The 13,126-nt window shown below is 35.8% G+C and overlaps 1 protein-coding gene across 11 annotated transcripts in view; it reads left to right on the forward strand.

The window, feature by feature from the left end:
• ADGRL3 (adhesion G protein-coupled receptor L3) overlaps positions 1-13,126 on the forward strand; it is a 698,136-nt gene that overhangs the window by 486,087 nt on the left and 198,923 nt on the right. For all 11 annotated transcript variants that reach the window (XM_081145463.1, XM_081145466.1, XM_081145468.1 and 8 more), the window contains one exon: positions 9,284-9,364. In XM_081145463.1, the coding sequence (XP_081001589.1) occupies positions 9,284-9,364 (81 nt within the window). The remainder of the gene's footprint in view (positions 1-9,283; positions 9,365-13,126) is intronic.

Here is a 13,126-nt window from a genome sequence, read left to right on the forward strand (position 1 = left end):
CAAGAGAGAGAGGGACAGAGAGGGAGAGAGAGAATAAGTTAGTTAGTTAGTTAGTTAGTTAGTTAGTTAGAAGAGCATAGAATAATTCCAGAAAGATATATGCAGGATACTGGAAAGAAAGATTGCCTGTGGGTGGTCATCAGGTTGGTTAGATGCTATCATTTTGTCCCAGTTGAATATGTACAGTTAATACGAACAGGATTTTTTGGAATTAAACGAATGCCGTTATTAAGATGTGTATTAGTTTTCTATCCCTGCTGGAACAAATTGACACAAATTTAAAGCCTTATGCAAATTTCTTACCTTACTCTTCTCTAGACTAGAACTTCAACCTAGCTCTCACCAGGCTAAAATCAGTTCTTCCTCAAGACTCTGGGAAGGATCCCTTACTTTTTCAGCTCCCAGAAGCAGCCCCCATTCCTTGGTTCTTCCCCTCCTCTGCATTCAAAACCAACAGTGGTTATCTGGTTTTTCCCACCTTGCATCACTCTGAAGGACTCTTCTTCTTTGATTTCTAAGAAGTTCCTTGATTAGATAGCATCATCTCCCCATCTCAATCTTAATCACATCTGCAAAGTCCCTTCTGCCATGTGAGATAACATATTCACAGAACCTGGGGATTAGGAGGTGGGCATCTTTGGGGGACCATTAATCTACCTACCATAAATTGTAAGCAAAATATTTGAGGTAACTTTTATTCCTAAATCAGACTTGCTCTTGCAGAGAAAAAAGGCTTAGGAACAGCCTCTTATTTGTCCTGTGCTAATTGAACAACTGGAATCATTGATCCCCTGTGTTCATCCTAACATCACAGTTCTGCTGATTAGGTTTGCCCTTGTTACCCAAATTTTGACATTTCTAATTAACTTTTTACAGCTCCTCACCCTGAATGCTCACACCCTCAATGGAATAGGCCTTAATATTAACTGATTCAATAGTAAAGTATTTTCTTCTTACACTACAGTGTGCCAAACTTGGCCTCCGTACAGTGGCGATAAAGAATAGAAAGATGTTTGTTGATTAGTGTTGGCCAGAATGTGGAGAAAAGGGAACCCTTGTGGACTGTTGGTGGAAATGCAGACTGGTGGAAGGGAGTATAGAGTTACCTCAAAATACTAAAAAGGACCCAGCAACTCCACATTCTGGGAATATATCTGAAGAAACCCGAAACACTAATTCAAAAGAATATATGCACCCTTGTGTTCATTGAACCATTATTTACAATAGCCAAGATCTGGAAGCAGCCCAAGTGCCCATCAGTACATGAGTATTCCATTTACACAATGGAATACTACTCAGCCATAAAAAAGAAGGAAATCTTACCATTTGCTACAACATAGATGGACCTGGAGCGTATCGTGCTAAGTGAAATAAGCTACTCAGAGGAAGACAAGTACCATGTGATTTCACTCATGTGGAATCTAATGAACAAAATAAACTAACAAGTAGAAACAGACTCATAGATACAGAGAACAGACTGACAGCTATCAGAGTGGAGAGGGATTGGGGGCTGGGTGAAAAAGGTGAAGGGATTAAGCAAAGAAAAACTCATAGACACTGACAACAGTTTGGTGGTTACCATAGGGAAAGAATGTGGGGGGTGTATAAGAGGGCAAAGGGGGTTAAATGGTGATGGAAGGAGACTTGACTTGGGGTGATGAACACGCAATACCATGTATGGGTGATGTATTATGGAATTAGACACCTGAAACCTACATAGTTTATTAAACAATGTCACCCCAATAAATTCAATAAATTTTTTTAAAAAGAATAGGAAAGATGTGAGTGTATGTGTGGGGATTCACTTCAAAGGTATTTTTTCCAGCTTTTGGAAATCAAAATGATTCAAGGAGATATGTATTACTGAACCCTAATGCCTTTTAAGTACTTATTTTTTTAAAAACAAATGCCATATATTTAACTTCTTATAGAATGTAACATTTTGCCATTGTCTGAGAAAAGTAATTTTGGAATCCCAATTGTTCTGTGATTTAGTCATTTAGTAATTTTAGGTAGCCTGGAAAAAGAGAACGAAAATTTTCTTAAGTTTCAGAAATTATAGTATATTTGCCTGCTCTCCCGACCCCCCGCGCGTATATTTGTAGGATGTGTGGGCAGTGAGCTACATAGTAAGAACATTTTCTCTGGACTTGAAACTTGATTCCCACACACCCTATTGTGTAACCTTGAAAATACACTTAACCTTACGGAGCTTTAGTTACTTCAGTTTGTAAATGGAAAATAATACTTACCTCACGTGGTATTTCCTAGTATTAGGCTCCCAGAAAATAACCATTTTTATTAATGTGATCTTCTGCTTTCTCATGTGTTCATTCCTGTTTATTTTTGAAGGATTATGAAAAACTAGAAATTCAGGGAAGCTAAGTGCTCTGATTTCTTTTTGTATTTGTTTTCCCTAGTTTATTGTTGTAATGCTTGCTACAATCAGTTTTTGAAACTTCATGGAATAATTTTGAAGTGATGCGTCCAAAATTCAGTGTTTGTCGTTTAACAACCAAGTCTATTTTTCTTGCTTGGGAAAGAAAGAAAAGCATTTGTATGGTTTTATAAAATATATTTCCCTCTATATTTGTGAGCACCTGAAATTCACCATAAACATAAAGAATCCCTCAGTCCAGCAAAATTTCAACCCCAGGACCAATGTGATATTTTGCAGGCTGAGAGGTTTCATTTCCTGTTGATTTTGTCCAGACAATTGCTTTATTGAAATTTACATTAAATTCATTTTTTGTAATGTATCTTTTTAATTTTAAAGTATTATGATAGTAGATTTTTTAAAAAAAACTCTTATATTTTATAGATACATACTCAAATAACTTACAGTTGCTATTACACAGTGCCTGGGATGGGAAAGGAGGCAAGGGGGAAGGGAAGTGAAATGATGTGCATCCCTCAGTTGACCATTGATGAAACTGATGATAGGCATGTATTGGGGTGGAAAACTTTCCCTTCTTCCTTTCTTGGTTCTTTGGCTGGTCTAATAATTAAGTTGGCATTCAACAGATTAGCAAGATAAAAGAAAATTTGATTTCTAATGTACAGGAGCTACATAAACATATGAAACTTGAAGTGAACATAGCAGGAAGCTTTTATACCTTTTAGACAAAGAATCTATAGACTTGTGAAGAACTGACAAGACAAAGGAGTTTGGGCTTGGGGAAGTAAATTAGTCAAGTAACAGGGTTCGTTTATACAGCTTTCTTGGGGCTGGATTCCCTATCTTTGTTGATAAGGATGCTTTCTACCCTCCTGGTCCAGGGTGGGTACCTTTCACATGGGAGATTTATTTCTCACTTTCAGGGGGACAAACCAGGGGGCGGGGTTCAAAGGGTCCTTCTTATACTTGCTCTTTCTCAAGTAACTTTAATTCAAAATTATCAGTAGGCCAAAGTGGCATATTTTCAAAGTGGCATATTCTGCTCCCCTTCACATGTATTCTTTCTTCTTTCCTTTCTTGTACATTTATGAAAATTATTACATTTTTAATCATCTTTTTGCCCACACTCAACCTGTGGTTTCCTGTCCTCTGTTCCTCATACCCATCTGCTCTGTAGGAGTCTACTTACAGTGTTCCTTCTGCTGCCCAGGCCAGCCAGGCTCTTTCACTAGAGTAGCGCTTGCCACTCCCTCAACCTGAGCGTCCTCGGGTACTGTGCCTCATGTCACTTATCTCAGTTGATGCTGTTGGGCCCTCTCTGTGATCTCTGTAAAGATACATACCATACTTCACTGTAATCACTTAACCCTGCGTCTAGACCGAACTCTCTCATGGGAAGGATTATATTATCTTGCTCATATGGCATCACTACTACTGACCACAGAGTGGGCGTGGGTACTGAAGAAATATTTGCTGATTGAAACACACACACAGGTGCTACAAGGAAGTTACTTTAGTTTCACATTCCGTCTGTTTTCTGTGTCGCAAGTAATATCCACTAGGGAGAAGCCCACCAGTGACCTTCGCTCTCCCATCAATGACTTTACATCCTCAATAAGTCAATCATGTAGTTTCTCTTCTACCTCATATTTTACTAAATTCACTGAAAATACGTATGAGTAATAAGACGAAGGGGGGAAAGGAAACCAGAGTGAAACAATAGACATCAACGTGGCACCTTTATAAATCTTTTCTTGATTGGTGTTTACATCTTCACCTGACAGCCGACTTTATAAACACCAGATGGTTATAGTCAGGCTGGGATTGGAAGACAAAAGAAGCAAGCTGGTGTAATGCTCGGCACGCCCAGTATTCCATCAGCACAAACAAAACGTTGGCCTCTGGTATTTTTTATCAGTAGCTGAGATTATAGTCAACAAGGGAATAAACTTTTCTTTTTTGAGGAGGCTTAGCTGCTTTAAGAGTATCAGAAAAACTCTGAAAAATCCCATATGCCACTCTTAAATGTGGTTTAGTAGAGGCTCCCACATTCTACATGGAATTATTATTGTAGCAGGGCAGAGAGACGCAGAGATGTAACTTGCTACCATATTAAAGGTTGTAAAAGGGAAAGGATAATATTATTAAAAAGCCCAGGAGCAAAAATCTCGATCTATTTACTTTCCTTAGGGAGGGGGAATGTCATATCTCTAGATTATAATCAAGATCAGAACTTGAAATTCTAAAGCAAACAAAACAAAGGCATAAAATCTGCCAGGAGGGACATAAACTTGTTTACAACACTGTATAGAAAATGAGGAAAATTTGAGTTGAAAAATGGTATAACTGGAGAAACCCATGGGGGCTTTGTGGTAGTAAAATTTGTTTTTACTTTATGAAAAAGCTACTGTTCATTTTCCCAGTTACACATCTTATTTTATTTATGTCTTATTCATTGGTCACATGAATGCCTATGAATAGGTGTAAAATTTGAAGTAAATGTGTTAGGGAAAAGCATCTGATACCAGCACATTTTGTTCTTTTACTGTTAGTTATTAAATGTAGGTTTGCACCCTTATCTGTACTTTTATCTTTTTAGTTTCCTATAAAAGTCAGATATTATCTCTTGTCTTCTCTTGGACTCTTCCAACGCTGTGATCACCTTTGAAAACTGCAGCCTGCCCTTCCCAATCCAAATCCCTTTTGGCCCCTTGCAGTTTGTTTCCATTGCCCTTGGTTGGCATCCTGTACATATAATATTATTGATGCATTAATTGTGTAAATTGCTTACTCACTGTCTCTCCCTACATAAGGATATGGATCATCATTCATTTTGTTGTGTGATGTGTATTAACCAACTAAAAATGCACCTCTCAGGTATTGGCACTCAAGTAATATTGATTAATGAATTAATGAATGAAAAGAATTCATTTATAATAATAATAGAATATCTAAAAATTCTAAGTTTTTTACTATATACCAGGCACTGTTATGATCACTACATATGTGTAAATTCACTTAGTCTTCAAGACATCCCTAAGAGGTCAATGTTATTATAATCCTCATTATACAAATGAGGAAACTAAGGTACATAGACGTTAAACAGCCTGATAGTTGATGGCGTTAGCAACTAACTTACATGGCTAATAGTTATGTAGCTTAAACATAGTAGAGCCCAGATACCAACACAGTTATATTTCCCCGGCATGATCTTACCTATTATGCTAACCTGCCTTTAGTTTGTAGACAAAGCCTAATGGGGGGAAGAAAGTACCTATTTTCATAAATAGCTCTAAACCTGTCTCGGCACAACTGAAAGATCATGCCCCCACACCTTGAAAATTACAGCTTCCTAAGGAGGGCTTCAGAGGTAAGAGCGATGAGGGTTGTGGGCAGTTTTCTGCAGGCTAACCGTGGGCATTCCCTCTCTTCCTGTCCTCTGGCATCGCTGTTGACAACCACCACCTGATTTGACTTTTGAATATCGCCAATTTCTCAAGATAGTTTCCTCATTCTAATGTGGATTTGGGACTGTAAGCTATCAAATGTCTTTCTTCCTCCAAATCCTGTGGTTCTAAAAATGCATTTCTATGTTCTGATGCGCAAGTAAATTATTGACAGTAGAAAAAGAGGGGGAAAATGAGCTTTTTCTTGTACTTGGTGCTGGTCAAGTCTTTTCTATATTTGAACATTAGTAGACACACATGATTCCTCAATGAAACAGAAATTGAATGAAAGTCGAAAAAGAGATTGAAGATAGAAAAATAATGGTTTTTCCAAAATCCATAATGGCCTTTGGGTTTTTGCTATAGTGCTGATTCTATTGACTGGCACCCTTACAGCCTCTACGTCTTCGGCATATGTGACACTGTATAGTTCATGCGTTTTCATTTCAGGATGTGAGCTGTTCCTATTTTAGTGGGGGCTAGATCATTTCATTTTTTTTCTCCTCTCTCTCAGTGTGGATCAACTATACATCTTCTGACCCAGACCCTTTGTTTTACTTTTCTATAGTCACTTGGGGAGATTGTTGCCTTCACAGATTTCACAGTTGTCTTAATATTGTGACAAAATTGGATCAACTCTGATTTAACTGCAGTACTACCTTAAAAAAAACACCTGAAAAACAACTCCATGACCCTGGAACCCTCATTCACTCCTAATGAAAAGTAAAATGGTATGGCTTCTTTGGAAATCAGACTGACAGTCCCTTAAGAGTTTACACTATATAACTCAGTAATTTCACTCCTAGGTACAGTCAAGAAAAATGCAAACATATGTCCACACAATAACTTGTACAACATGAAGGTTCAGGAAAACATTAGAATATTTGACTATTTAGAATAGTCCAAAAGTGGAAACGATCCCAAATATCCATCAACTGATGAATAGATAAATAAATTGTGGGATGTCTGTGCAACCATGTATTTGTGGTTGTTTGACAAACATTTGGCCACAGAAGGGGAGGAAGTACTGATTTGTGCTTCCAAAAGGTTTTATTACCTTTAAGGGTTTTTGTGGAGATAAATGTGTGAGTGCCACTGATCTAAAGTGAAGTGGAAATCTTTTTAAGAATTTGATTGATGCAGGCAGTCAACAGCAAGCTCCATATTTTTTAGTTTTTATTCTGTAGAGCAGAAATCTCGATCACCAGGTTGAAATCCATTACCGAATGTCTGACCTTCCTCTAAGTCTTAGAGTTTCAGTCATTTTCCACCAGGGTGGCTTTCCCTGCCACACCTCATCTCCTGCAGTTTGCTAGATTTCTCCTTGGAGAGAGAATTAAAATTATGGCAGTCTGAGTTCAAGACTTGATTATCAATAATCCCCATCCCATTCTACGGGCCCTTTGATGTTCCCATTCCCTTTATGGACATACTCGGTGCAATCGCGTGCTGCCTAAACTATCCCTGTTGAGCACTCTTGAAGTTACATGCTTATCTGGAGACCAGAGGCTGATGTGGCATTTAAAGGGACTCTTTACTTCAACCTGAATGTAGGGCTGACAATTTTCAAAAGTTGTGCTTGTCAGAGTTTAATCACTGAAATCCATACATATTTCTTTAGGTTTAGCATACTGAGATATTCTTTAGAAAAATATTATGATAGAGATGAAAACACTTTAGATTTAGAGTCAAAATGCCACTGGCCTTACTATTCTCTAGAGCATGTGCTTGAGCAAGTTGCTTAATCTCCTCCACTTGTTTCTTATATATGAAAATATTAACTTGAGACCTACTTCAAATCCTCATAGTGATATTTGTTGCATAAAAGGAGATGATGCGTGTGTATGAGTACATAGCAGTTATTATTTGTGGTGAAAGCCATGTTCCTTGATTAGACATGAAATCAATATTATTTTATATGATGAGGTTATGTTGAACCCAGATGAAGTGAAAGATTCTTATTTTCATTTATATGATCAATGAAGTTTCAGACCAATTCATTTGTAATGACGCAGGAGCTTAAAAACAAAACTGTTTTTGCAAGTAACTATGCAACATAGGTAAACATCAGATGTTTTTATAATTAAGATAACCTGAAGTTTTTAATAAGCTATATTGCATGTGGACTGCTAACAGTGCACAATCACTGTCTTATTTTCTTTACAACAGTGCGTTTAGTGTTCCACTGAAACATGGCCAGTGAATGCACAATATTCTTACTTACAATTATGAGAGGCTCTGTATATTACAGCAGCTCCACTGTGTCTGCTCTTAGCTGGGAAAATGCTGGGAGCAACAGCAGCTACTATCAACAGGGAGCCATATTAATTATTTGAAATGTGCCTCCTAAGAGGAATCAGCAGAGTTTATTACAAGTCGAATATTACTTGAAATGGGAAGGTTACTCTAACTGTTATCATAGTCTATGTATCATTAACTTTCCTTGTTTAGGAAAAGAGATTAACAACCCTGGAAATTGCTATAGTAAAATGTGTAAAATATAACTGCATATCCCCATTGTAGAAAGAAAGTGGTGGGTCCTCCCCACTTCTGCCCAAACCTTTATCTAAAGTTGCTTTAGAAATGGGACTAACTCTGTAATGATGCTTTCTGGCCTTAAAATGTGCATTGCATATTGGATCATCACTATACAAACTAAGCTGCTTTGAGCACTAGAAACTCTTTTGTTTTTAAGCTAGCAATTTTTTTCAATCAGCATCTCAGCCTTCAAATCCACTTTCATTCTTTAACTCATAAGACAGAAAGTATATTACAAATATGTGTGTGAGCTAGAATGCTTTGTAAGGAGAAAAGAATGAGTTCATCTCCCTGCCTTTTGCATTGTGGTTGTTTATTGTTTTTCCATCAAATACAATAAGCAGGTAGGAGTGGTATTCTATTAAGTAATGCAAGTAAATCATAAAAATAAAAATTAATTAGAGTTTTAAACTTATCTAAATAAGTGCTACTCAGAGTGTTATGTGACATCAATGCCAGTCTGCACTCCCTTACTGATCTGTGATGAATGGGTGAAGAAATTGAGAGTGTTTAGAAACATTTATAACAGATTGTGATAGAGTTCTTAATGTCTGTTTAATCTAACAATTAAAATTAGGACTTGTATCTTATATGTCTTTGTTTTTAGTTTTTCCGTTTCATTTCTGTTAAATCACTTTAATTATATTTTTAAGTGTCACCCCACAATAAAATTGTAATTTAACCACAGCAACAACAACAACAAAAACTGAATTATATAAGAAAGACTAATTTAATTGGTTGATGTTTAGGTGGCACATGATGTTTCTGTGGTTGGATAGATCTGTCTGCACTCTATAATGGCTATTAATTCAGTGTGGAGAGAGAGAAAATGACATCATAAAACAAAAAATGTACCAAGTCCTAACTATAACATCTCTAATGTTTATTTTTGGGTCTACAGGGCAGGCACATCACGGCCAGGTCTCCTACATCTCTCCACCAATTCACCTTGACTCTGAGCTAGAAAGGCCTCCTGTTAGAGGTAAGTTTTGTTTTTTCTTAATTTAAAGGAAAGGGAACTCATTATTCTTTGATGAAGGCAGTTAAGTAAAAGATGATAGTTAATATGTATTTTGCAATGCAGCATCTGTTAAAAAGCAGGAGGAAATGGTGTGTAAGAAATCTGATGACAGAATAAGTCTTATTTATAAACTAAAAATGTGAAATATTGTTCTGAGAAATGTTTATAAAGCAAAATAAGAAATAGGGATGCATAGTGATTCAACTAGTGCCAGTCTGGGTGAAAACCAACCTAGATTTAGAGATTATCAGATAATCATTACTTTTTTTATTGGAACTTTCTTCTTCTATTATCCTAATTTTTTATAAATTAAGATGGCTTAGTCTAAGTCATTGATAATTTATTTCCTTACAAATTGATATTTTATATTTTATTATTATTCTTTTAAAAAGTCTTTTTAGTATTAATATCATTTAGTTTTATAATGTATAAATTAAAATTATTATTTTAAGTGGATACCACTTGTTTAAAGATTTTTAAAGAAACTAGTCATACAAAGTAAAAGTTAAAATAACCTTTATAAGTATGTAATCTAAGTACAGAATTTGTCTTTCTGTTTTTAAGAAATGCTTAATTATTTTCAAACGTTTTATAATATATAAAGCTCATGTTATATAGACATGTCTTTTTATTTTATTAATATCAAATACCCTAAGGTTAATTTTTCAGTTTGAAATAGTGCAGTATATTTTCTTAAACCTTCAAAAGTATTAATTACTTGATTCAATAAAAGTCATTATGTCTGACTTTAATGACCATATTTTTTATACATGCTACTTCTCCTGCCAGGAGTCTCTTACCTTTTCTTTTCTCCCATTAAGTTTCTACCAGTGTTTCAAGGCTCCTTTTTATCTTCAGTTCCTCTGTTAAGCTTCTCGGAACTGGGTACTAGGGAGGAGCTAAGGTAATGTGTCTGTTCTCCAAGTTTGCCCAGTGCTTGCCTCAGATTTTACTCCTAAGACATCGTATTTTATTTTTCGGCGCGCGTTTCCCTTTCTCTTCTGTAAGGTTCTTGAGGACAGAGAATGTCAGAATTATTATTTCTCCTCCAGCCACTGATCTGTGCTTGGCACATAGTAGGCACGCCTACAACGATTTCTAAGTGGCTAAAATTAAAAATGAACAAACCTAGATTCTGAATGCGCATCCTCGGTGTTCAAGGAGAAAAGGGAATAGGGTCAATAAGGGAATCCCAGGGAGAGGGAAGCAGAATGAACCCAAGCATGGAGATGGGAAATTGTGTTATTTTTAAGGATACATGCTGGGCACACAGCAAAATGGGAACAGTTCTAGAGGAAGACACTGGAAAGATGTAACAGGGCAGATGGTAGAGGATTCTATATCACACATGCCAAGGAGTTTGTATTTTATCCTGGGGAAAAAATGATGAAATATTTTTAATTAAAAAAATTTTTTTTCTATGTCAGTGGGATGTTATGTTATAACATTATTGGTTCTTGATATGAGAAAAGTATCTGTGAAGTCAGTGTAGATGAGAGATTGGCAGAGGGAGGCTGTCTCAGTAGCACAGGTGAAAGATGACTGGAAAATTAGTTAGGAATGTGTCTGCGGCAATGGCAGGGCCTGAGACATATCTTGAAGAGACGTGTCAGTTAGCTGAACAGAGCAGGGAAAGGAGCAGAAATGCCTCTAAGGTTTCTATATTGATTAACAGCTTGGATGCTTATGACATAATCCCTTACCATGAGGGATAGATGAGTTTTAAATGAATGCAATGCTTTAGATATGTTAATTCTTAGCAGAATGTTGTTGCTATGAAAGATGTAAGCCTACTTATGCAAGTTGGTTACCTCAATATAATTCAATTTCTCAGACATGTTCTCAGTATAATTTGGGAAGGGTGCTGTAAGCTCTTGGATAGGATGTGTAATAATCCACTCTAAAAGTTAGTGGCTTTAAACAAGAAACATGTGTTATAGTTCCCAGAGTTGGTTGAGTCACGTGTGTGCTGACTTGGATGTTTAGCAGTTGGCAGTCTGGTTGGTTTTGTGGGGGAGGGAACTTGCATGTGTGGTAGTCAACTCGGTGTCATCTGGGGTGATGGCCATATGGCTCTCATTATGCAGCAGCCTAGCACAGGCACATTCCCATGCTTGTAGGATTTCCAGCAACATATAGGCAAGGCCCAGAGTTCAAATGTTTTTCAGGACTCTGCCTGTGTCGTGTTTGCTGTGTCCCATTGGCCAAAGCAAGTCAGCCAACCCTAGACTCCAGACAGCTGAAATAGACTCCAACTTAAAATCTAAAAGACCACGAATACAGGAAAGAGAGGGCTTTCGGCAGATAAAGGGTAAAGTAGATTTAGAATGAAATAAGACAAAAACTGGCTGATAAAATGAAAGGATTTAAGCTAATAAACTTGAACGTGGGAGTTCTAGAACTTTCTTGTTTTAGTTTACTCAACTACTGCACAGATCAGAATGAGAACATCATAGTGTCTTTGTGAAGATTAGGGGTAATACAGAATAAAATCTGGCATCTGGTAGGCCCTAGATTAAAATGTGGCTATTACTATGTACTTTGGGGTTCATTGCTGTGGCAAATGGGAAGAAATCAGGCTTTGGAGCCAAGCAGACCTGGATGACCTTAGAATGATTATCTTGATAACTTCTAGTTCTCATATTATTTACTTACATTGACCCAGAGACCCTCCTAAATTGCTCTGTGATCAATACACTTGCAGCTATAGTCATGTGCCATAGTTCTACAGTTTAAAAAATATTTTTAATTAGATAAAGAGGTTTATATAAGTCACCAAAATAACATTGCAGACAATCCTGTGCTTTTTTCTTAAATCTAATATTTTATTTCTAAAAAATATTGAAAATGGGTTAGAGTCAGCATAATACCATTACTCTGGAACCATAAAGTAGTTCCTTTCAACTTTCAACTATCATTTACTTTTTTAAATTATACTGTAAACTCTTGTTAATATCTATGCAGTCAAATTATACAAATGAACTATACTATATCTATATTTATTTATATTGTATCTATTTATATTATATATGTTGCTATATATAATATGTCTATTTTATATATATATATATATTTATGTATAAATATAGGGAAAGAGAGAGAGCCTCTCATGTATATTATAGGTTTTTATTTGAATTAATGCAATAAGATAAATTAGTTTCTTTAAATAATTTGGAATTTCATCTTCAATAATTGCTTTTTTGTAAGATTATATAGCAGTATCCTCTGAATTGCTAGAAAACTAACATTAGCTAACCATTTTTGCTTTCACTTTCTTTTTTTTGTTGTTATAATTTTATCCATGTTGCAAGTATGCAAGATATGTCTTGCTATTTTCCGTCCCGGATTGACCTGTAGCACCCTATATTTTCTTTCTTGTCTACATATATGTTAAAGTCTTAGGGATTATTGCTTTATAGATTAATTCCTTGTATATTTTACAGATTTTACTATATTTTTATAGGAAAAATTATACTTAATTTTTGATATCTATCATGATACAAAACAATAACATTTAAGAATATATTAATTTAATTATCAGTACTAGCACAGGGAACTTTTCAGTAGTGAATCTGAACTATCTAACATACAATAACACATCATATTGCTTCAGATATTTTGCTAATTTATTCTGTTATTTGAAATATTTTGGATTACTTGGTAATTTTTTTTAAAATAGTGATTTTTCTTTGAGTATTTGAGGCAGTGATCTAATTATTAGTA

Source organism: Miniopterus schreibersii, assembly GCF_964146895.1.
Source record: "Miniopterus schreibersii genome assembly, chromosome: 1".
In the NCBI taxonomy this organism is placed as follows: Eukaryota; Metazoa; Chordata; class Mammalia; order Chiroptera; family Miniopteridae; genus Miniopterus; species Miniopterus schreibersii.